Below are 24886 nucleotides of genomic sequence, written 5' to 3'. Positions count from 1 at the left end.
GCCCTTCAGTTTCCTCAGTCTTTCCTCTACACTTGGTGTCATACAATTTTATTGGTCCTGAGTTTTTATGCTTTCCAGTTTGGGAGTGGACCTTAGTGATTGCAATTTTCTTTTAACAACAGGGTTAAATTAGTTAGGACTTTGGGTTTCAGGGTCTAAAAGAAGCAAAGAAAAACTCCCATCTAATACTGTTGCAGCATGCATTGTGAATGAAATCAGATCATTGAACGTAAATTGTCTGTAGTTCTGATCCTGTCCTTGTTAATTTCTCCAATATCTGCCGTGTAACTCACTCACCTCGTCCAGGGATGTCTTTGATGCTGTTGGACATTCCCCGCCCCTTCACTGACTGTTGTTGTTCTGCTTCCACTCTGAATCCACTGGTACTATAGTCACCCATTCTGCTGGTAGGTTTCTAATCCTGTGCTTGCCCACAGTCACATTTTCAGTAAGGCATCAATAAAAAAAACTAGAAGGGGATTTTAGCCCCGTGATGTTCTGCCTGAAAAGATGACAACCAGATTCAAGAATAACTTTCGGAAGGCTAGAAGTAAATCATTTTGAAGAGGAAAAATTTGACAATAGACAATAGGTGCAGGAGTAGGCCATTCAGCCCTTCAAGCCAGCACTGCCATTCACTGTGATCATGGCTGATCATCCACAATCAGTATTCAGTTCCTGCCTTATCCCCATAACCTTTGATTCCGCTATCTTTAAGATGAAGATGGAACCAATCAATATCTTTCTAAGACCTGGAACAGATAAAATAAGTCAAAACGTGTTATGAGTGGTAAGTCCAATGAACCCTACCAAATGTCTTGTTCACCAACATGGGCTACTGATGCCTTGACTGCTTCTGAAACATTATATGCACCTTCAGGCCCTATGCCTCCACTCTGAACCAGCTGCCTGGTGTAGTCATTATTACAGTCCTAGGCCAGGCATTCTGGCTACTTGTGCTCAAAGAAGGAAAAACTTCTTGTGTTCAGCTCCCTCCATGATGCAGCCTAACCCATCAAAAGTTTTGCTGAATTCTATTTTTCGGGTAGTCTCCGTCAGTCAGGATGAAGCTTGGATGTGATGGTCAGTTGCAATGGGGTTCCTTAAATTCAAAGCCTAGCATGAACTTGCTATGCCTATCTCTGTAAACACGTCCAACCACTTAAAGCCTGCTTTTGATCACTTGTTCATCTATCAACCTTTGTACCCAAGCAGTTTTTTTTCTGATTATGACTGTTTTCAGCTTACACTAAGATGCTTTTATAAATGCAAAGTATTATTGTTGTAGGAATTGGAAAATAATATTGATCGTTTGCATTCTTGATCTCTGTCCAACAAGGATTTAGGGGAAGGCTTGGATCAGGATGGGCTATGATGCAGCATTTTCTGTTTTTCTATGGAAAGGATGGTGGTTTGGAGAAGGCATTGGTGCCTGGTGTGCCAGCAGAAGGAGGCAATTATAAGCAAGGAGGGGAAAGATAAATCACACAGGACATTGGATTGGTGGAACTAAATGTTGGGATGTGGACGCAGGTTTAGACTTTGTCAGATAACAATGAATTGCGCTTGAATGTTTTGAGGAGCTCCAGATGCAGGGGGTAGTGCAGACTTATCCTGTCCCATACCCTAACACTGCTTTTGTTTCCTATTAGCATCATTTTCAGAAAAAGTGAGGAACATGTCCCCAGATGACATCAAAATACCCCCTGAACCCATGGGAAGATGCTCCAATCATCTACAGGTATGGAGTACAGCTGGAAAAAAGAGTAACAGAAATTAGATGACATACTCTGGCAAATGTTTATTTTTTTTCTTTGCGATCCAACAGTTCTTTGGCTAAAAAATAAATCTGATTAGCACATTCCAGCATTCTGTAGGAATGATTTATACCTGATGCTGACTTTGGACATAGGACAGTACAGCACCATACAATTTCTTTGGCCCATAATGTGGTGTCAATTTATATAAGCTTAGTCTCTGATGGGTCTAACCTCTCCCTCTTACGTAGCCATAACCATCTATTTTTCTTACATCCATGTGCCTATCTAAGAGTCTCTTGACGTCCCTAACCGCCATTCCTTGCAGTGCATTACAGGTACTTACCACTCTCTTTGCGTGGGCCAAAAAAAACCTACCTCTGACATCTGCCCTAAACTTTCCTCTAGTTACCTTAAAAAATGTCCTCTGGTATTAACCATTGCCACTCTGAGGAAAAACATGCTGACTGTTCACTCCATCTATGCTTCTTATCATCTTATACGCCTCTGTCAAGTCACCTATCATCCTCCTTCACTACAAGGAGAAAAGCCCTAGCTCGCTCACCCTTTCCTCATAAGACATGAAACTGGTAAATTATGGGCTATGTTAAGTACTATTAAGTGCAAATACATAAATGAGTTAAATTTGGTTGAACCATGATAGGCTTGAGAACTAGGAATTCCTCAAATTGTCCCTGACTATATTTTAATCCTTTGTTCAGAGGCCATATTACAGTTGTCTGTCAGTAATGTCAGCACGTCTAAAGGCCATTCTCTATGTGGAATGGTGTCAGTACTGGAAAGGGAACATCAAATTTAAATCATGTAATCAGTCAGCAGATTCATTCACTCCAGTGAAGTTGTATCACTCAACAGGAGGAACAGTACATAGCACACTATGTGGTTCGTTCTTATTTCCAACAATTCCAATATTTTGGTCTGGGCAATCAATGGACATGGTTTACAAAATGAATTCCCCCCCCCCCCCCCCCCCCCGGTTAAGGCTGGGAGTGGAGATCCAGCTGATGATTTTTTTTCACCCTGTCCTTTCTTTAATGAGAAACCAGCTGAAATGCCCTTAATGTAAATCAGCTGATCTGGTAACTCCACACATTTGGGTGATCCTTATCAGTCATAGAATGATGCAGCACAGCAGTAGATCCTTTGAGCCCCGCATCCATGTGAATAACAACCACCAATTTACACCAACCCCACTCTAATATTTTTCCCACATTCCTGTTAACAAGTTTGATCATTTCTCTCTAGGAGCTAATTAACCCAGCAATCCACATGAAATTTGGGATGGAGGAGCAAACAGAGAAGAGCCACACAGTCCCAGGGAGAATGAACAAACTCCACACAGACAACACTGAACCCAGGCCATTGGAGCTGTGACACGGCAGCTCCATTAGCTGCACCACTGTCTGCCTCTTTTTTTTAACCCCAGCTGCGTTTCTGGCTCATTACATACAGATTTTAAATAATCCCTTGGTAGCATTGTAGGAGCCCAGAAAATGATCAAAATCGGAAATGGAAACTTTGATCATTGATTACCTGTTTGTCACCTATGCCGTGACTACCTGGTCTCTAACCTTTCCTCTATAAAATCTCTCTTTTCTACTTCAAGACTCTGATTCTAACCTACTTCATTGACTATGCTTTTAATGAAAGATTATCAATTTGAAATGTTAACTCTGTTTCTCTCTTACTACCAGGCGTACTGGTAATCACAATTGCCGTTTTATTTCAGGTTTTTGTCATCTGCAGTATTTTGCTTTTGGAGACTTTGATCATGTGTCTATACGGTTCAGTAAGCAGTGTTCTCTGATAGTACCTTTGGGATACTTTGCAATTGAAAGGTGATTTATAAATCCTTCTGGTATCAGTAAGTCCTATTGACAGCCTACGTGAAAAAACATTCTGCTATTTGTGGGCAATCACTACATCAAATGTATCACATGACATTGTGAAATTAATTAAAATGTCTTACTGCTCTAAACAGCTGTGTCTAGTAGTGTAAACTACACCGACCAACCTCTCCGAAAGAAATGGTTTCTCAGAATGAGGACTGAGGGGCTAAGATAGTTAAGAGCATTGGACTAGTTCTATCCATGGAATCTTTAGAAGTAACAAAGTGCACTGGGTCTCACTGACTAATCTTTATTCATTACTGCACATAACCACACTCACAGCTCAAGGCTAAAATGTTTACCATGAGTAATATTTTGGCCAGGATTAGTGAATGTGTTAAAGCAGGTGTGAGAAGCTTATACCACTTACAGCTGTGTGTGGACATGTTTTGTTTTCTTACACGTCCAAATTGTCCTTCGTTTCAGGAAGTACAGACCCATCCCACGCAACCATTTGCGGATTTTGCGCCTGGGGCACACTTCGGGCAAAGGGATCTGGGTTATCTTTATGGTCCTGGGTAACATTGAACAGGAAAACCTCCTGAGCAGGACTAATGTGTGGGTTCAGTCAATTCATTTGCCAAAAGGTAGAAAGTGCAAAAGTCTCCTTCTCAAATCTTGGAATCTTCTTTATTTGAAGAATCTCCTACTGTGGTGGGCCTGGTGTTGATAATTTAAATAAAAATCTGCATTCTGTTTCCCTCTATTTTAATGGAGAGTTTTACCACTATGAGTGGAATTCCCTCATTGTTGGTTTCTGATGGAATGGTGCCAGAGAGATTCCCTGTCGTCTTTAGCAAAAATGATACTAAGCGCTTCAGGAATGTACAAAGCCAAAACGGTGCAAATGGTTGAAATCTGAAATAACAAAGTGGTGGAAATAGACAATAGATCATACATCATCTGTTTAGGGAGAAGTAGACAGTGTTTCAGTTCAGGGAGGGGTAGAGCATGGAAACTGGGCCCTTCCGCACTGACCAATCCTATCCTACTCATTTTATTCGCCCTACGTTCCTATCAACCCCTTTGTCCCCACACATTCTACTACTCGCTTGCTTCAGGGACAGTTACTCTTAACAGTTCATACGGTGTTAGGATGTGGGAGGAAACTATCACACCTACATGAAGTCCTTTCACTAGAAATAGGAAAAAATCAAAATAAACATCTTCATCTCAATACTTGTTTAGCTATAATTTGTCAAGCATTTCTATTTCCATTTAGGAGGTTCCTTTGATGCGGATGTTTGGTTGATCTGCATGGGGCCAGCAGTGCTAGTTGTACAGTTGGCTACAGAGGTCTTGGCTTAGGAAATTGGAAAATCAACCAGAATCACAGTTCAGTGACCTCTGTGGGTAAAGCCACCAGTCTGACTATGCAATGAGCAATTTTAGCAACTCGTTTTGAAACTGAGCAAGTTCTGAACCAAGGTGGATTTGAGTTCATCCTGATGAAAGCCACTTGTATAAACTCAGCCCTTCAATTCTTATTGAGCTTTACTGAACAGCAGCTGTTTTATTCTGTCTCTACAGGAGAAGATTCAGAAGTTGTATGACAGAAAGCTAAATGAAGGGCTTGATATGAACAATATCATTCAGAGAAAAAAAGAATTCCGCAACCCCAGGTTTGTGTGTTTGGTACTGGCGGCTTGTGAACACTAGGAAACAGAAGGTTCTGAGGTCGGGTCGGGTTGCTGTTGAGAAGGTTCTGTGATCTTGCTGGGGCTTATGAAGAACTGCTTGCTCTCTGGCAGTAATTTAGGGCAGGCATCCGCTTTGGGTAAGAACATGGCTGTATTGGTTCCAGTTAGAGAGGAATGCTCTAGAAAAAAATTGCTGCTCAAATCTAGCAGATATATCGGATTGTCAGTGAATGCAGCTTTCAACATGTTGTATCCCTTGGATTTAATAGTTCTGTTTTCTCTCTGTTCCTCAGTATTTATGAAAAACTGATCCAGTTCTGTGGCATTGACGAACTAGGCACCAACTATCCAAAGGTAAATGTCAACTTCTCAATCCACATAGTACTGACTATTTATACTGTATCTAGTTTTCTTTTGACACTGGTGCCAAGCTGTATCGGCCCTAGTGCCCTTCCCTTGGACAACATTGGTGGCGTGGAGAGGGGAGACTTGCAGCATGGGCAACTGCCGGTCTTCCATACAACCTTGCCCAGGCCTGTGCCCTGGAAGCCTTCCAAGGTGCAAATCCATGGTCTCACAACACTAATGGATGCCTATAAGTTTTCTTTTATTGAGAAATGCACTGACCTTGAAGTATGATATAAGCCAGGGTGAAGTTAAAAACAATACATGGTGAATCAGAGCGTAATTATAAGATAACACGGAAAATGGATTTGAAAAACTTCAGCATTGTAGGAGGAAGGAGCAACTCAGGGTGGTGAAATATTACCCAAGTTCTCAGTTGCTCAAAAAGAAAGAACTCAAACTTAATTAGTGAAGCCTTGGGCATGAGCTATTTGTCAAAGCTGCAATATGGAGTTTGATCAATTTATACAAATCTGTTGTAAGTTTGAAATACAATGAACTTCACCTGGCTTCTTCTCACTATCTTACTCTGTTGCTGTATTCAAAGCCCTGAGGGAAACCAAAAGCAAGTTGTAAAACATGACTCTATAAAGATGCATTGCTTTTGCACATAGCCAATAGTTCAGGCTGTCACCACATTCCTTTAACACAAAATAATCTGCAGCTGCTGGGGTCAAAGCAACACTCACAACACGCTGGAGGAACTCAGCAGGTCGGGCAGCATCCGTGGAAAAGATCGGTCGACTTTTCGGGCTGGAACGACAACCGATCTTTTCCACGGATGCTGCCCGACCACATTCCTTTAGTGCTTATTACAATCAATTCTTACAGCCAGTTTCCTTATGTATGTTAACCAATTGAGAAATGATCCAGTTTGGCATCTGATTTTCCAAGCATTAAGAACTGTAAAATAGTGAAGACGTTTTTTGCACAGTCCTAGAACAGGTTCTTGATGTTTGGATATTGGATGCGAAACCAGAAACACTCATTAAGAACAATTTGTTTTGAACTTCTTTAGGCAGCGTAGAAAACTGTGCCAGTGTGAGCAAGATTTAACCCATATTCGTGAAGAATGGACCTCTGTCCCTCCTGGTCTTCTTGCAGTGTTCTAAGACAATGTTATTGATTCATGCAAGATTTAACCCATATTCGTGAAGAATGGACCTCTGTCCCTCCTGGTCTTCTTGCAGTGTTCTAAGACAATGTTATTGATTCATTGCCTGAAATTACTTTTACCACCACCTACGTTCGGTTCAGATCCTACAACCCTTTTTATGGATTTCACATGTCTTGGGCTAGTGAGACCTGGCAGTGCCCATCCCTCTCTGGGCCAGACCACAGCCAATGTCCTCCAACTCAGTGGCTTGCGCTGGTCTCAAATATGCGGTCGTTGTTGCTCTTCAGAGAACTCAGCCGCCCTAGCCAGTGACTTCATTGACGAGGTCCTTTTCCCAGTGGTGCCGAGTTAACACCACCCCCTCAAGTTGTTTAGCTTGCCAGCTGGACCTTTTCTCCTCTACTCTTCATGAGCATTCTCAGTATACTGTCACTGATACAACAGAAGAGTTTTATAGCATTTGATCCTAGACATGTTGGCTTCTGCAAATAAACGACGATGAAAGTTGATTGTAAGGCCGCAGCTAGAAAATGGTGTGCAGATCTGAGCTCACTGTCGGGTCATTTTTATGGCCTTTGGTAAGTACAAAGCAGACTCAAAGATAATAGTTCCAAGTTATGAGCTGAGGCTGTGAGACTCAGGACTTAACAGAGCATTCAAAACAATAGAATGAACAGGCAAGAAGAGCACAGATGATTGCTAATGTTCACTTAATCAGAGATTGAGAGGACAAAATTAGTTCCAGGTCCTCAAAATTAGAGATTAGAAGATTTTTTTCTCATTTAGTAGCCAAATGTTGGGAGGTTTGAACAAAATGAGGATTGATAATAAATTAGTATGGTTTTAGATTGGCATTGGAGAATTACGGGTGTTTCCCCAAACACTCACAACTCTTTGCCTATCCTATAGAGCCTAAGGTCAGAGAGGAGGTGGGGTGGGGAGAAGAAAGACTTAAGTTTATGTGACCCCTTTCCAGGTTGGGATAGTTCAAAACACTTTGCATTATGTAAAGTACTAAGTCAGGTTAGCTGCTGACCTCATTAATTTCCTTAAACCTGCAATAATATTGGTGAATATGCCATGGATGCAATGTCTATGCTGCGTCAAATGTAGTGTTAGAGCATTGTGAGTGGAAGCAGGAAGGTACATGACTCCAGAGCATTTGATGTGTTATTTCTCCGCAGGACATGTTTGACCCTCACGGCTGGTCAGAAGACTCGTACTATGAAGCCCTAGGTAATGTTTTATTAAAGTTTGTGGGAACCAAACCTATCTATATGCACCTATATTGATTGCTTATAATGTTAATGAAGCCATATTCTGGTCTGCTTTCATGGCCCATTTTATTCTCCCCTGACAGCGAAAGCACAGAAAATAGAAATGGACAAGATAGAGAAAGCCAAGAAGGAGCGGACAAAGGTGAGTGAAATGCAGCCACCACAGCGTCATTGAAACTGCTGATACAGGATAAAAGGAATGCAACTTCCCTCTGCTGCAACATTCTGCGTTGATGGCACCCGAGATTTTCTTTAATTAATCGGCGTCTAAGTATTCGTTTTAAGCTACCCAAAAATCACTACACCATACATTCAGTTACCCTTTAAATGAATAGATACCCTGCTAAACCCCACCGGTTTATAAAACCCAAGAAGTAGGCATGCTACGAATGGATAGTTAACTGAACAAACCACAGGGGTACCGTCTATGTCTGCAATGCTCTTTCTCAGCGGTCCTTCAGGGCTGGTCACCAATTCAGCCTGAAGTCGGGCCCCATGGGTGGCAGGAAAGAAAGAGGGCGAACCCTCTGCACTTGCCATCTTTTGTACCTACAGGGTGCTTGGAACAGGAGATGGGCTCCATTGTGCCCACAAGCCAAACAATGGGAAAACAGCACTGCAAACTTTTACCAAACCAATCAGCATGATGGAAGCAGCTTTCAAACAGAAAATAGCTACGCCCCCAGAGGACATTCAATCCTTGAAAGTCATGATATTGTGACAATTCGGCCCTCAGGCTAATTCCACAGATGCCCCATTAAACTACAGGCACAAGACAAAAGTATAATACCCTGTATTATAGTCTAATCGTTGCACCCCAGTGTATTATAGTAGCCCACCAGCCTCCCAGTGCCCCAGAAGGCCACCACCTTCTCCCCAAAGTGTAATAGCTATGGAAACGATCCCTTACTTTCACCGATTGTTTGATGTGATCAGCCAAATGAGTGATGTTCCCTGAGATCATTGACCAATAACAGCACAAGTGCGAACAGGTAATCTAAAGTCGTCGGATTCTGCAAGAGGACCATTTGAATAGCTACTACTTCAGCCGAAACCCCGGTTAACGCTTCCTCTGTATCTCTTGAGAGCTCTGGCTGTCTCGTTAGCCAATGCTTCCATCAAACAGGCAATGCATGTAATTTCCCGGGACAGCCTAGCCGTACCTCACATGGGAAAGGCTATCATCCAAAACGGTTCTGCCTCCGTAAGAGCCCTCTTACTATGGCAACCAACGTAGACAGGGTGCTCATCGAGAGCACGGAGGTGGTGTATTAACGGCACAACCTACCTTGGGTAGCAACAACTGTCCCACCGCGTGGGAGACCACAGGTAGGTCTGACAGCCACGTATCCAGAAAGTGGCATTAAGCATCCACCTTTTACGGCACCATTCAGCGTAGGCTCAGCCCTCCCAGGGTGCCTTTCCCACTCGCACTCTCTGTATCCCACCAACTAGTTTGACCTGTGTTCATCGTACCATCTGCACCAGCATTCCTTTCCCTTCCCTGTTAGGTGGGGAATTCCTTTTAGAGTTGGAACCTTAAAATTAAATCTTATGTAGGGAAGTGTTGGCCCTTGAAACATTTACTCCAGCAGGGGTTATTAAGGCTCAAGTTCTTTAAAACTGCAGCCATATAATAGACCACTCTCTCTTGGCTTCCCCCAAAACAGAATGACAAAACCTGAGAATCTGGATAATTTCCCCCATTTTCCTTGGCATCAAAAGGGATAGGTATTAATGGTATCCTATCTGCGGCGTGTTTCGATGTTCGCAAACAAATCCATCAGTCCGGCACGTTAGTCCTGTTCGCAGCGACGTGTTGTAGGACTGCCCACCACAGGTCAGTATCATTACCACTACCACTATGCTTCCCTCCAGATATCTTCCCAATAAGGGCACCTCCAAAAAGGTCACCCAGGCACATCTCCATTTTTCCTGTTCCACTGAGGCATCCATACCACTGTGCCATTAGCGATTGCCCAGGAAGCGATATAGACCTGATAGGCCCAGTTGCCTCTTGGAGAGGCAGAGTTACAGCCACCAACTCAACCAATTGACTGGATCCCCCCCCCCCCAACTTCCGTCACAACCTTGCCCGTTGTAGGTGGAGAGCCACAGCCTTCTCCCACTGCTTACCGCTCCGCCAAAAGCTTGGGCCCTCTGTGAACCAGACTTGTAGATTTTCTTCAGGAGTTTTCTACCGCTAGCCCCACTGTATGGGCGAGGGGCAGTTTGTGGAGATGTCATCGAGAGTGCAATGGTGACTATTGGGCAAAGGCATAACCTGCTCATGGAGCCGGCTTGCTCCATCGGGACCTTGCTCGACCCTGTCTGTGACATACCATTTCCATTTGACGATCGAAGACTGTTCGGTGTGGCCCTCTTTGCGAGTCGCCTTGTTGGATTTCACCCACTGCATGATGGGGAGATGCAGTCATAGCACAACCGACTCAGATGTTCCTGATGTCCAGTGGCCAACAGAGCCAAATAACAGGCCAACATCTGCCTCTCCAAGGGAGTGTATCAGGTTACAGCCTCAGAGAGAGCCTTAGTCCAAAATCCTAAGAAGACACGACGTCCCTTCAAAACCTGTCACAGGCTCCATTCAGCCACCTGAGGAGCAGCAGAAACCCCTGCAGCTCAAATGGTGCGCTAGTGGGAGAACCTGTTCCACAGACTGCCTGGTAGCCTCAAAGGCAGCCTGCTGTTCAGGACCAAACTGGAAAACAGCCTTTTGGTGGGAAACCTGATCTAGGGGGCAAAATATCATGGTCAGATGAGGTATGTATTGGCGGCAATACCCCAGGAGTCCGATCAAATGCTGCCTCTCCTTCCTAGAGGTGAGGATGGCAGTATTCAAAATCATACGTTTAGCCTTTTCAGGTATTTCCCACTGTCCAGAATGCCACTGGATTCCTAGGAAAGGAACATTCTGACTGGGGCCCTGTATCTTATTGAGGTTAATGGACCACCCTCGATTCCCCAGGGAGGTAACTAAGTCATTCGGGAAGGTGTCTTGACACAATATGTGGATAAGCCTACAAGAGGAGAGGCTGTACTTGATCTGGTATTGGGAAATGAACCTGGTCAAGTGTCAGATCTCTCAGTGGGAGACATTTTGGAGCTAGTGATTACAATTCTATCTCATTTACCATAGCATTGGAGAGGGAGAGGGATAGGAACAGACAAGTTAGGAAAGCATTTAATTGGAGTAAGGGGAAATATGAGGCCATCAGGCAGGAACTTGGAAGCATTAATTGGGAACAGATGTTCTCAGAGAAATGTACGGTAGAAATGTGGCCAATGTTCAGGGGATACTTGCGTAGTGTTCTGCGTAGGTACGTTCCAGTGAGGGGGGAAAGGATGGTAGGATACAGGAAACGTAGTGTACAAAGGCTATTGAAAATCTAGTCATGAAGAAAAGAAAAGCTTACAAAAGGTTCAAAGAACTAGGTAATGGTAGAGATCTAGACAATTAGAAGGCTAGCAGGAAGGAGCTTAAGAATGAAATTAGGAGAGCCAGAGGGGGCCATGAGAAGGCCTTGGTGGACAGGATTAAGGAAAACCCCAAGGCATTCCACAAGTATGTGAAGAGCAAGGGGATAAGACGTGAGAGAATAAGACCAATCAAGTGTGACAGTGGAAAAGTGTATATGGAACTGGAGGAGATAGCAAAGGTACTTAATGAATACTTTGCTTCAGTATTCATTACGGAAAAGGATCTCACAATTGTAGGGATGACTTACAGTGGACTGAAAAGCTTGAGCATGTAGATATTAAGAAAGAGGATGTGCTGAAAGCATCAAGTTGGATAGGTCACCAGAACTGGACGAGATGTACACCAGGCTACTGTGGGAAGTGAGGGAGAAGATTGCTCCGCCTCTGGCAATGATCTTTGCATCATCAATGGGGATGAGAGAGGTTCCGGAGGATGGTAGGGTTGCGGATGTTGTTCCCTTATTCAAGAAAGGGAGTAGAGATAGCCCAGGAAATTATAGACCATGAGTCTTACTTCAGTGGTTGGTAAGTTGATGGAAAAGATCCTGAGAGGCAGGATTTATGAACATTTGGAGAGGTATAATATGATTAGGAATAGTCAGCATGGCTTTGTCAAGGGTAGGTCGTGCCTTATGAGCCTGATTGAATTTTTTGAGGATGTGACTAAAAACATTGATGAAGGTAGAGAGGTAGATGTAGTGTATATGGACTCCAGCAAGGCATTTGATAAGGTACCCCATGCAAAGCTTATTGAGAAAGTAAGGAGGCATGGGATCCAAGGAGACATTGCTTTGTGGATCCAGAAATGGCTTGTCCAGAGAAGGCAAAGAGTGGTTGTAGACAGGTCATATTCTGCATGAAGGTCGGTGACCAGTGGTGTGCTTCAGGGATCTGTTCTGGGACTCCTTCTCTTCGTGATATTTATAAATGACATAGATGAAGAAGTGGAGGGATGGGTTAGTAAATTTGCTGACGACACAAAGGTTGGGGGTGTTACGGATAGTGTGGAGGGCTGTCAGAGGTTACAGCGGGACATAGATAGAATGCAAAACTGGGCTGAGAAGTGGCAGATGGAGTTCAACCCAGGTAAGTGTGAGGTGGTTCACTTTGGTAGGTCAAATATGATGGCAGAATATAGTATTAATGGTAAGTGTCTTGGCAATGTGGAGGATCAGAGGGATCTTGGGGTCCGAGTCCATAGGACACTCAAAGTTGCTACACAGGTTGACTCTGTGGTTAAGAAGGCATATGGTGCATTGACCTTCATCAACCATGGGATTGAGTTTAGGAGCCGAGAGGTAATAGAGCATAGAATCATGGAACATTACAGCACAGAAACAGGCCTTTTGGCCCTCCTTGGCTGTTCCGAACCATTTTTCTGCCTAGTCCCACTGACCTGCACTTGGACCATATCCCTCCATACACCTCTCATCAGTGTACCTGTCCAAGTTTTTCTTAAGTGTTAAAAGTGAGCCCGCATTTGCCACTTCATCTGGCAGCTCATTCCACACTTCCACCACTCTCTGTGTGAAAAAGCACCCCCCCCATGTTCCCTTTAAACTTTCCCCTCTTCACCCTTAACCTATGTCCTCTGGTTTTTTCTCCCCTAACCTCAGTGGAAAAAGCCTGCTTGCATTCACTCTATCTATACCCATCATAATTTTATATACCTCTATCAAATCTCCCCTCATTCTTCTATGCTGCAGGGAATAAAGTCCTAACCTATTCAACCTTTCTCTGTAACTCAGTTTTTCAAGTCCCAGCAACATCCTTGTAAACCTTCTCTGCACTCTTTCAACTTTATTAATATCCTTCCTGTAATTTGGTGACCAAAACTGTACACAATACTCTAAATTCGGTCTCACCAATGCCTTATACAACCTCACCATAACATTCCAACTCTGATACCCAATACTTTGATTTATAAAGGCCAATGTACCAAAAGCTCTCTTTACGACCCTATCTACCTGTAACGCCACTTTTAGGAAATTTTGTATCTGTATTCCCAGATCCCTCTGTTCCACTGCACTCCTCAGTGCCCTACCATTTAACTTGTATGTTCTACCTTGGTTTGTCCTGCCAAAGTGCAATACCTCACATTTGTCTGTATTAAACTCCATCTGCCATTTTGCAGCTCATTTTTCCAGCTGGTCCAAATCCTTCTGCAAGCTTTGAAAACCTTCCTCACTGTCCACTACATCTCCAATCTTTGTATCATCAGCAAATTTGCTGATCCAATTTACCACATTATCATCCAGATCATTGATATAGATGACAAATAACAATGGACCCAGCACTGATCCCTGTGGCACACCACTAGTCACAGGCCTCCACTCTAAGAAGCAATCCTCTACTACCACTCTTCGGCTTCTTCCATTGAGCCAATGTCTAATCCAATTTACTACCTCTCCATGTATACCTAGCGACTGAATCTTCCTAACTAACCTCCCATGCAGGACCTTGTCAAATGCCTTACTGAAGTCCATGTAGATAATATCCACTGCCTTCCCTTCATCCACTTTCCTGGTAACCTCCTTGAAAAACTCTAATAGATTGGTCAAACATGACCTACCACACACAAAGCCATGTTGACTCTCCCTAATAAGTCCCTGTCTATCCAAATGCTTGTAGATCCTATTTCTTAGTATTCCTTCCAATAATTTACCTAGTACCGACGTCAAATTTACCAGCCTATAATTTCCCAGATTACTTTTAGAGCCTTATTTAAACAACGGAACAACATGAGCCATTCTCCAATCCTCTGGCACCTCACCCGTAGATACCGACATTTTAAATATATTTGCCAGGGCCCCTGCAATTTCAACACTAGTCTCCTTCAAGGTCCGAGGGAATACCCTGTCAGGTCCTGGGGATTCATCTACTCTGATTTGCCTCAAGATAGCAAGCACCTCCTCCTCTTCAATCTGTATAGGTTCCATGACCTCACTACTTGTTTGCCTTATTTGCATTGGCTCCATGCCAGTTTCCTTAGTAAATACAGACGCAGAAAACCCATCTAAGATCTCCCCAATTTCTTTTGGTTCCATACATAGCTGACCACTCTGATCTTCAAGAGGACCAATTTTATCCCTTACTATCCTTTTGTTCTTAATATACCTGTAGAAGCTCTTTGGATTATCCTTCACCTTGACTGCCAAAACAACCTCATGTCTTCTTTTAGCCCTCCTGATTTTTCTTAAGTATTTTTTTGCACATTTTATACTCCTCAAGCACCTTATTTGCTCCCTGTTTCCTATACATGTCAGGTCTCCCTCTCTTCTTCTTTATCAGAGTTCCAATATCCCTTGAGAACCAAGTTTCCTTATTCTTATTCACTTTGCCTTTAATCCTGACAGGAACATACAAACTCTGCCCTCTCAAAATTTCTCCTTTGAAGGCTTCCCACTTACCAATCACATCCTTGCCAGAGAACAACCTGTCCCAATCCACGCTTTTTAGATCCTTTCTCATTTCTTCAAATTTGGCCTTTTTCCAGTTTAGAACCTCAACCAAAGGCTGAGATCTATCTTTATCCATGATCAAGTTGAAACTAATGCTGTTATGATCACTGGAGCCAAAGTGTTCCCCTACACACACTTCCATCACCTGTTCTAACTCGTTTCCTAATAGGAGATCCAATATTGCATTTTCCTCTAGTTGGTCCCTCTATATATTGATTTAGAAAACTTTCCTGAACACATTTTACAAGCTCTAACCCATCTAGACCTTTAACAGTATGGGAATCCCAAACAATATGTGGAAAATTAAAATCCCCTACTGTCACAACTTTGTTTCCTGCAGTTGTCTGCTATCTCTCTGCAGATTTGCTCCTCCAATTCTCTCTGACTGTCGGGTGGTCTATAATACAAGCGCATTAATGTGGTCATACCTTTCCTGTTTCTCAGCTCCCCCCATATGGCCTCATTAGACAAGCCCTCTAATCTGTCCTGCCTGAGCACTGCTGTAATATTTTTCCTGACTAGCAATGTCACCCCCCCCCCCCCACCCTTCAGTCCTCTGCCTCTATCATGTCTGAAATGTTGCAGCTTTGGTCAGACCCCACTTGGAGTACTGTGCTCAGCTCTAGTCGCCTCACTACGGGAAAGATGAGGAAACCATAGAAAGGGTGCAGAGGAGATTTACAAGGATGTTGCCTGGATTGGGGAGCATGCCTTATGAGAATAGGTTGAGTGAACTTGGCCTTTTCTCCTTGGAGTGACGGAGGATGAGAGGTGACCTGATAGAGGTGTATAAAATGATGAGAAGTATTGATCGTGTGGATTGTCAGAGGCTTTTTTTCCCAGGGCTAACACAAAAGGGCACAGTTTTAAGATGCTTGGAAGTAGGTACAGAGGAGATGTCAGGGGTAAGTTTTTTACACAGGGAGTGGTGAGTGTGTGGAATGGGCTGCCGGCGACGGTGGTGGAAGCAGATACGATAGGTATATGGAGCTTAGAAAAATAGAGGGCTATGGGTAACCCTAGATAATTTCTAAAGTAAGTACATGTTCAGCACAGCATTGTGGGCCAAAGGGCCTGTATTGTGCTGTAGGTTTTCTATGTTGCTATCCAATGCCTGCTGCACCACCTCTTGTGAGGGCCCCTGTAGCAGCACAATGTCTATGTAGTGAGACACAGAGACACTAGAGTTTAACTGTGTCTCCTGTACATCTCAGGCTGTCAAGCTGTAGCATAACCTAGGGGAGGTGGCAACAAGTGTACTGCCGGCCTTCCTATGTAAAGGTGGATTGGTGGTACGATTCTGGATCGGGGGAATGGAGAAAAAGGTATTGGCCAGATCCACTACTGCATACCATTGCTTTCCCCCTCTACCCCCCCCCCCATGTCCTCAATGATAGTAACCACATCCAGCACAGCGCTTGTGAGGGGCGGTACATGTTTGTTCAGTTGTCGATAATTGACCAATATGCGCCATGTCCCGTCTCCTTTCCACACCTCCCACACCGGACTGTTATAAGGAGACATAGTAGAGCAAATGACTCCCTCCCGTAATAGAGCTTGTGCAGTCTCCCCGATCTCTTTGGTGCCTCCCGGGATCCAATACCGTTTGATGTTGATCACCTTCGAGGGGAGCGGAATCACCAAAGGCTCCCATTTGGCCAATCCCACCAGCACCTTTACCTGGGCTACCCCAAAGGAAAAATTACCTTTACTTCTCTACAGCAATCTACCCCTCAGCACATTTGTGCCCAGAATACATTCAGGAGATGCCACAACCAAGACAGTCATGGGTCCTGTCAGTCCTGCTCCAAGGACCACATCATGTAACCTCCCTGGCAGGATGAAGGGAACTCCACCAAATGTCAGGATTACCCGGAATGATTGTATGCTTGACGCCGGTATCTACCAGTGCCATCCATCACTGCACTTTCCCCTTTCCCCAATGCATGGTGTTGTGTATGTGGCTGTTTACACAATATCATTAATAAAAACACTACAGACAGGAGCTAAGTTAACAGGGGCTTTTACTTCTGGAACCCGAACCGAACAGATCAATATGCGCCTAATAGCGCATGCTCAATAACGTGTTACTACGACATAAAATAGTCCCATATTATACAGTAGGCTATATGGTACACATGGCAATGGGTATGACTATAAGGCCTTGGGTCCCCCGGTGGGGAAAGCGCCTCTGCCAAGAGCCCTGACCACATCCCTACGGGAGTGGGACAGGGGCATGCTAACCATTGGAGGAGATCAGCCAGGGCACTTTGTAATGACTCCAGCACAAAATATATGGAATCCTGGCCTTGAGATGCAGAAACTGGCACAAGATCAGGCGAGCTTCTATCCAAGGAGATGACATCTCCTTCTATCCAAGAAGATGACATCTCTCTCTTAGCTTTATTCTTGCCTGACTTTCCCTCACAGTGTACCCTCCACATCTTATATAAGGTAGGAATAGGAATATTATCAATCCTTTCCTTTGGCACCCCTGCTCTAAGTGGTGCTATAAACATTTCCTTACGGGTCATACGGAGTCCTGCACCCCCTCTGCCTATCCACCTTCAATACCTTCATCTACGTTCTCCAACCCTTGCAATAATTGTATGGCTGCACTTATGGGACAACCAACTGTTGGCCCTATTAAAGATAGGGCGACTCCTTTCAAATGGATGGCCACTGCTGGAACCAGTGTGCTATCATAGCAGATTTTAACTCCACATCCTCTGGTGCAGTGGTGCCCAACCCCCGGGCTGCAGACCGATACATTGCCGCAAAGGTGGCTGGAACGCATGCAGCACATCTTTAAGAAAAAAGCCGAAATAAACCAGCGAATTAATTAGATGCCGCCCAGCACGTAAATGTCGGCCCGGATCAGAGGCGACACAATCACTGAACAAGTTGCCATTGTACAGGAAATGTGCCCACCAGTTATTGTGAAAGTGAGATGAAGGATGTGGATCATGGAGAGAGGCAACAAGAGCATGATAGTGTTACAGAGGGGAGGTAGGACATGATTGTAATGGCTGGGGATTGGAGGTTTGAATGTACAAGACACACCACACATATTGTATTCATATATGTACCCTGGGCTTGACTCCTCCTGTGGATGGAGGGCTGACAGCAACAACTGAGTGAACTAATTTAAACAACCCTGCCTGTCCACTACCAAAACTGGGGAAACCAATAAATACCAAATTTTAAGAGAATATGTGGATTTATAATCGGTGTAAGGACTGGATACATGATAGAGTTGAACAATGTGCTTTGGGTGAATGAGCTTTTGTTTTATTTGATAGAAATTTAAATTTTTTCTTTTGTAGATTGAATTTGTAACTAGAACAAAAACAGGGACCAATACCAGTTCTAGCACAGCTACAACGACCACAACAAGCACAACAATAGCAGGTAATGTGTCGCATGGGAGCGCACCGCTGACAACACGCTGCATAGAGGCTAGAAGGCATAAGATACATGGGACGGAGGTGTACACTGCAGTGAAGGGAACGTGGAGGAATGGACACAATGAGGGGAACGTGTGGAGGAAGGGACACAGTGAGGGGAACGTGTGGAGGAAGGGACACAGTGAAGGGAACGTGCGGTGGAAGGGACACAGTGAGGGGAACGTGTGGAGGAAGGGACACAGTGAAGGGAACGTGTGGAGGAAGGGACAGTGTGAAGGGAACGTGTGGAGGAAGGGACACAGTGAGGGGAACATGTGGAGGAAGGGACACTGCTGTGACTAGTCCATGTGGAGGAAGGGACACAACGAGGGGTGTACATGGGGCAACGGGGCACCTCGTTCAGGTAGGGAATTTTCCCTGTCAGCTGGTGTTCCTGTACTGACGTTGCAAGTGTTTCTTAGTTTATAGCTGGCTTTCCTCCCTCTCAGCAGATTCTCAGAAACGAAAAAGTAAATGGGACTCAGCAGTACCTGTGACAACGATCGCGCAGCCAACAATCATTACCACTACTGCCACTCTACCAGGAGTCGTCACAGTGACTACCAGCTCCACTGGGGCGAAAACCACTGTCATTTCTGCAGTGGGGACCATCGTGAAGAAAGCCAAGCAATGAGTTCTGGTTGGGAGTGCAATCTCAGGGAAGCACTGGAAAGCTGGCAATCTCAAGCCCTTCAGAGCCAGCCTTGGATCCAAGAACTTTTCTTCCTGTGTGTAACAACCAACTCCTCACTGTGTGCAAATGTGTTACAGACCCCCAGGAGAACCCTTCATTGCCCCAGCCAGATATCACTGTACTGTAATCTCTCAGCTGGAAGTGTCCTGGATGAGCACTGAAGAGCCTGAGTGATTTGCATAGTGGGAAGTACAACCTGTAACCTGGATAAATGGGAAAGTGGGCTGGGGTGAATGGTTTAAGGGGTGTGGAAGGATAAGGACAGGGAGGTAGTGAGGATGAGACCATAGAACAGAGGCAAAGAAACTGCTCAGACATAAATGGATATTGATTGAGATTTTGTTCTGCCTCACCACAGTCTGTTGCTTCTGTGTTGTGTGTTTCCTAGGAAAACCTGCTCACAATAGTCTATGATATTATAAAGTGCTGTAAACTGCTGCCAGTGTGTAAACAAATAAAAACTTTTTATATTCTTGAGTTTAAATGACCCTTGTTTCTTTCACAGTATCTATAAACTGATCCTGGTTTCCTTCACAGAATCTATACATTGACCCCAGTTTCCTTCACAGAATCTATAAACAAACAGTTAAATATGTATGAATTTTTTTTTTTGCAGATTGTCTTTCCTGGGGTATCCTTTGGTACCCATTCAAACTTGATCCAGTCATTGTGGCAACTTAACACAGCAGGATGGGCTTTGAACCATGTCCCTGTGAGGCTTGGTCTTCATAATTTCTCAATGAGAAAAAGTTATGTTCTCCAGTCCTGGTTGTCGCAAGCTGCACCAATAATGGAAGTGTTGGCAAGTTTTAACAATAATTTATTAGCAGTTTAAAGCAATTTGGCATGTCAACAAATACACTCAGAAACTGGTATAGTTGTACCATGGAGAACATTCTGACAGGCTGCATCACTGTCTGGTACGGAGGGGCTACTGCACAGGACTGAAAGAAGCTGCAGAAGGTTGTAAATCTAGTCAGCTCCATCTTGGGCACTAGCCTACAAAGTACCCAGGACATCTTCAAGGAGCGGTGTATCAGAAAGGCAGCGTCCATTATTAAGGACCTCCAGCACCCAGGACATGCCCTTTTCTCACTGTTACCATCAGGCAGGAGGTACAGAAGCCTGAAGGCACACTCAGTGATTCAGGAACAGCTCCTTCCCCTCTGCCATCTGATTCCTGAATATACTTTGAAGCTTTGGACACTACCTCACTCTTTTTAATATACAGTATTTCAGTTTTTAATAATCTATTCAATATATGTAATTGATTTACTTGTTTATTATTATGTTCTATTTTTTCCTCTCTGCGAGATTATGTATTGAATTGAACTGCTGCTGCTAAGTTAACAAATTTCACATCACATGCCGGTGATAATAAACCTGATTCTGATAATCAATAACAAGCCTAAAATGAAGCAGGGAGTTCTCCAACATAGTGTAGGTCCAAAACCACCTCACTCCTCTTAGGCCAACTGCACCCTCCGCCTGGCATTCCTCAAACTGCTTGTGCGGTCACTCAGTGTTATGTTTCCCTTGAGGAATTCTTTCATTCTAACTGGAATGAATCATTAAGTGTTGATCTCTCTCTGTGGAGGCTCACTCACTGAGATTTGCTTATAATATTGAACTACAAAATCTTAAAAGTCCCTACAAAACAGGCCCTCCTTGGGCTACGTCACCCAAGTTATGGTCTGCCTGTTGAGTACATACAAGTTTCCATTAATTTTATTAAATTCAAATAGAACAAGCCTGTTTACAATGTAACCTCACTACAGTAATCAGACACCATTGTCTCCTAAGAACCCTGGTGGCCAGTGGTACCACAGGAGGCCACACACGAGAGTTGCTTTGGAAATTATGTTATGTGTGTACTTGGTTATATTGGACTGATAAAAATCAGTGACCACCTTGGGTTGATTTGGAATTGAAAGCTGTGAAAGAATTTACCTAACTTCATTATTAGGAGCTTCTTTACCTGTACAAATAGCCAAAATTTCTAATCTAAATTTATATCCTATGATTAAGCAGTCATTACGAATTTGGTACCAGTTTCGTAATTTTTTTAATCTCAAAAAATTTAACCTTTTTAGTTTAATTTATCAAAATTATTTATTTAAACCTTCTCTAAGTGATCCTAGCTTTTTTCTTTGGAGGAATAAAGGAGTCTATTCCTTCATGGATCTGTTCCAAGAAGGCCGATTGATGTCCTTTGAGAAATTAGTAACTAAATACTCTCTCTCGTACTCACATTTCTTGCAATATCTTCAGGTCAGACATTTCTTACAAGAATATTTAAGTAATTTTCCATATATAAAAGATTCTGACCTGTTAGATATTATTTTAAAAATGAATCCTTTAGTGAAAGGTTTTATTGGGAAAATTTATAATTTACTATTACAACAGTACAATTATCCTTTACTTAAGATCAAGCAAGATTGGGAAAGAGACCTTAACATGACCTTGATAACAGAGGATTAGTTGCGAATTTTGAAGTTGGTTAACTCTTCTTCGATTTGTGCCAGTCACTCTTTAATTCAATGCAAAATTGTACATCGTTACTATTTGACAAAGGAGAGGCTGTCTAAAATATTTCCTAATGTTGATAGTGTGATAGATGTAAAACTGAGACAGTTACATTGACACATATGTTTTGGTCGTGTTCTGTATTGAAACAGTTTTGGAAATTATTTTCTCTACAATTTCTAAAGCTTTAAAAATTAATTTACAACCTAACAAATTGACAGTTTTTTTCGGTTTAATCCCTCAATATATTCATGGTATTTCTATATCAGACCAACATATAATTGCATTTGTTACATTATTGGCCAGAAGAGCTATTTTATTGAAATGGAAAGATGCCTCTGCTCCCACTTTGATAAAATGGTTCTCTCAGGTGATATTATGTCTTAGTTTGGAGAAAATCAGAAGATGAACGTTTGATCCTCGATTTGACTTTGGGGAAAGGTGGGGTTCTTTTGCCGGCTACTATCATCTGATTTGAATTAAATTAACTTTTTTTTTGTTAGTAGGGGTTTTTTTGTTTTAGTTAGCAGGGGTTCTTGTTTTCCTCCTTTCTTTTTTCTTTTTTAGAAGCAAGTTCATGTATTGTTGCCAAGAAGTTAAGTAAGGATGTGTTATCTGGTTGAAAATAGCTGGTTTACAGTGCTTATAAAAAGTATTAAACCCCACCCCACCCCACCCCACCCCCCCCCCCGCCGGAAGTTTTCATGTTTTATTGTTTTACAACATTGAATCACAGTGGGTTTGATTTGTCTTTTTTTGATACTGATCAACAAATAAAAGCCCTTTTGTGTCTCTACATAGTGAACTAAATTAATTATAAAGTTAAATATAAAACACAAAATAATTGATTACATAAGTATTCACCTCCCCCCCCCCCCCTTTGATATGATATACAAAATCATCACTGGTGCAGCCAATTGGTTTTTAAAGTTACATAATTAATTAAATGGAGATCTGTTTTTGGAGACCTGTGTACAGTCAAGGTGTTTCAACTGATTGTAGTAAAAATACCCCTGTATCTGGAAGGTCCAACTGCTGGTGAGTCAGTATCCTGGCAAAAACTACACCATGAAGACAAAAGACCACACCAAGCAACTCCATGAAAAGGTTATTGAAAAGCACAAGTCAGGAGATGGATACAAGAAAATTTCCAAGTCACTGAATATCCCTTAAAGTACAGTTAAGTCAATTATCAAGAAATGGAAAGAATATAGTACAGCTGTGTACCTGCTTAGAGCAGGACATCCTCAAAAATTGAGTGACTGTGCAAGAAGGGGACTAGTGAGGGAGGTGACCGAGAGACCTATGACAACTCTGGAGGAGTTACAAGCTTCAGTGGCTGAGATGGGAGAGTCTGCACATAGAAAAACTTGCTAGGGTGCTTCATGAGTTGCAATTTTATGGGATAGGTAGCAAAGAGAACACCACTGTTGAAAAAGCTCACATGAATTCTCAGCTAAAGTTTGCCAGAAGCTTGTGCAAGATTCTAAAGTCAGCCAGAAGGTTATAAGATCTAATGAAACCACAACTGAGCTTTTTGGCCATCAGAGTAAATGCTATGCACATCATCAAAAACACACCATCCCTGCCTTGAAGCATGGTGGTGGTGCACTGCAGCAGGCCCTGGAAATCTTGTGAAGGTAGAGGGTAAAATGACTGCAGCAAACCACAGAGAAATCCTGGATGAAAGCCTGATGCAATTTGCAAGAAAACTGTGACTTGGGAGACGATTTGTTTTCCAGCAAGACAATGACCCCAAGCTTAAAGCTAAAGCTACACACAAATGGCTTAAAAACAACAAAATTAATGTCCTGGAGTGGGTAAGTCAGAGTCCAGGCCTAAATCCAATTGAGAATTTGTGGCTGGACTTGAAAAGCACTGTTAACTCATGATCACCATACAATCTGACAGAGATTGAGCAGTTTTGTAAAGAAGAATGGAGAAAAGTAGCAGTGTCCAAATGTGCAAAGCTGATCGGGAGCTATCCACACAGACTCAAGGCTGGAATTGCTGCCAAAGGTGCATCTACTAAATACTGACTTGAAGGGGGTGAGCAATCATGCAATCAATTATTTTTTGTTTTTTTATCTAATTAATTTAGATCACTTTGTAGAGATCTGTTTTCATTTTGATATGAACAAGTCTTTATAGGCACTAAGATGATGCTGGTGAATCTTAGCAATTGCTTGTTGGTGGCAAATAAAACAAAGAAAACAACTAAATACTTCATTAATGACACTTTATCTGCTGAACGATCACTGCAACAATAGACTGTAACTTTCCTGTCAGAGTCGAGCTTTTGAACTGCCTGTACAACCTGGCGTTTTTTGCAGTGGGAACTGAAGTCTCAAAGGTGCAGGACAGCTGTGGTGTGTGTATGCCCTGAATCAGGGCAGGACAGCTGTGGTGTGGTGTGTACGGGATGAATCAAGGCAGGACAGCTGTGGTGTGGTGTGTACGGGATGAATCAAGGCAGGACAGCTGTGGTGTGGTGTGTATGGGCCGAATCAAGGCAGGACAGCTGTGGTGTGGTGTGTGTGGGCTGAATCAAGGCAGGACAGCTGTGGTGTGGTGTGTACGGGCTGAATCAAGGCAGGACAGCTGTGGTGTGGTGTGTGTGGGCTGAATCAAGGCAGGACAGCTGTGGTGTGGTGTGAATGGGCTGAATCAAGGCAGGACAGCTGTGGTGTGGTGTGTACGGGCTGAATCAAGGCAGGACAGCTGTGGTGTTGTGTGTACTGGCTGAATCAAGGCAGGACAGCTGTGGTGTGGTGTGTACAGGCCGAATCAAGGCAGGACAGCTGTGGTGTGGTGTGTACGGGCTGAATCAAGGCAGGACAGCTGTGGTGTGGTGTGTATGCCCTGAATCAAGGCAGGACAGCTGTGGTGTGGTGTGTACGGGCTGAATCAAGGCAGGACAGCTGTGGTGTGTGTGTACGGGCTGAATCAAGGCAGGACAGCTGTGGTGTGTGTACGGGCTGAATCAAGGCAGGACAGCTGTGGTGTGTGTGTACGGGCTGAATCAAGGCAGGACAGCTGTGTGGTGTGTACAGGCTGAATCAAGGCAGGACAGCTGTGGTGTGTGTGTACGGGCTGAATCAAGGCAGGACAGCTGTGGTGTGGTGTGTATGGGCTGAATCAAAGCAGGACAGCTG

At 43.4% G+C, this 24886-nt stretch overlaps 1 protein-coding gene across 2 annotated transcripts in view; it reads left to right on the top strand.

The window, feature by feature from the left end:
• Positions 1 to 19677, top strand: part of sap30bp (SAP30 binding protein) — a 133083-nt gene extending 113406 nt beyond the window's left edge. Inside the window, exons 5-11 of one of the 2 annotated variants that reach the window (XM_063030907.1) lie at positions 1653 to 1741; positions 5198 to 5289; positions 5601 to 5661; positions 8014 to 8065; positions 8190 to 8248; positions 18392 to 18476; positions 18964 to 19677. In XM_063030907.1, coding sequence (XP_062886977.1) covers positions 1653 to 1741; positions 5198 to 5289; positions 5601 to 5661; positions 8014 to 8065; positions 8190 to 8248; positions 18392 to 18476; positions 18964 to 19145 — 620 coding nt within the window. In that variant the 3' untranslated portion in view covers positions 19146 to 19677. Of the gene's footprint in view, positions 1 to 1652; positions 1742 to 5197; positions 5290 to 5600; positions 5662 to 8013; positions 8066 to 8189; positions 8249 to 18391; positions 18477 to 18960 lie in introns of both variants that reach the window. The other variant, XM_063030906.1, reaches the window with a different exon arrangement.
• Positions 19678 to 24886: the final 5209 nt, after the last annotated feature.

This window comes from Mobula hypostoma, chromosome 22, assembly GCF_963921235.1.
Source record: "Mobula hypostoma chromosome 22, sMobHyp1.1, whole genome shotgun sequence".
Lineage (NCBI taxonomy): Eukaryota > Metazoa > Chordata > Chondrichthyes > Myliobatiformes > Myliobatidae > Mobula > Mobula hypostoma.
Note: the sequence above shows the minus strand (reverse complement) of the source record. Positions and strands in the feature narration are given on the sequence as shown.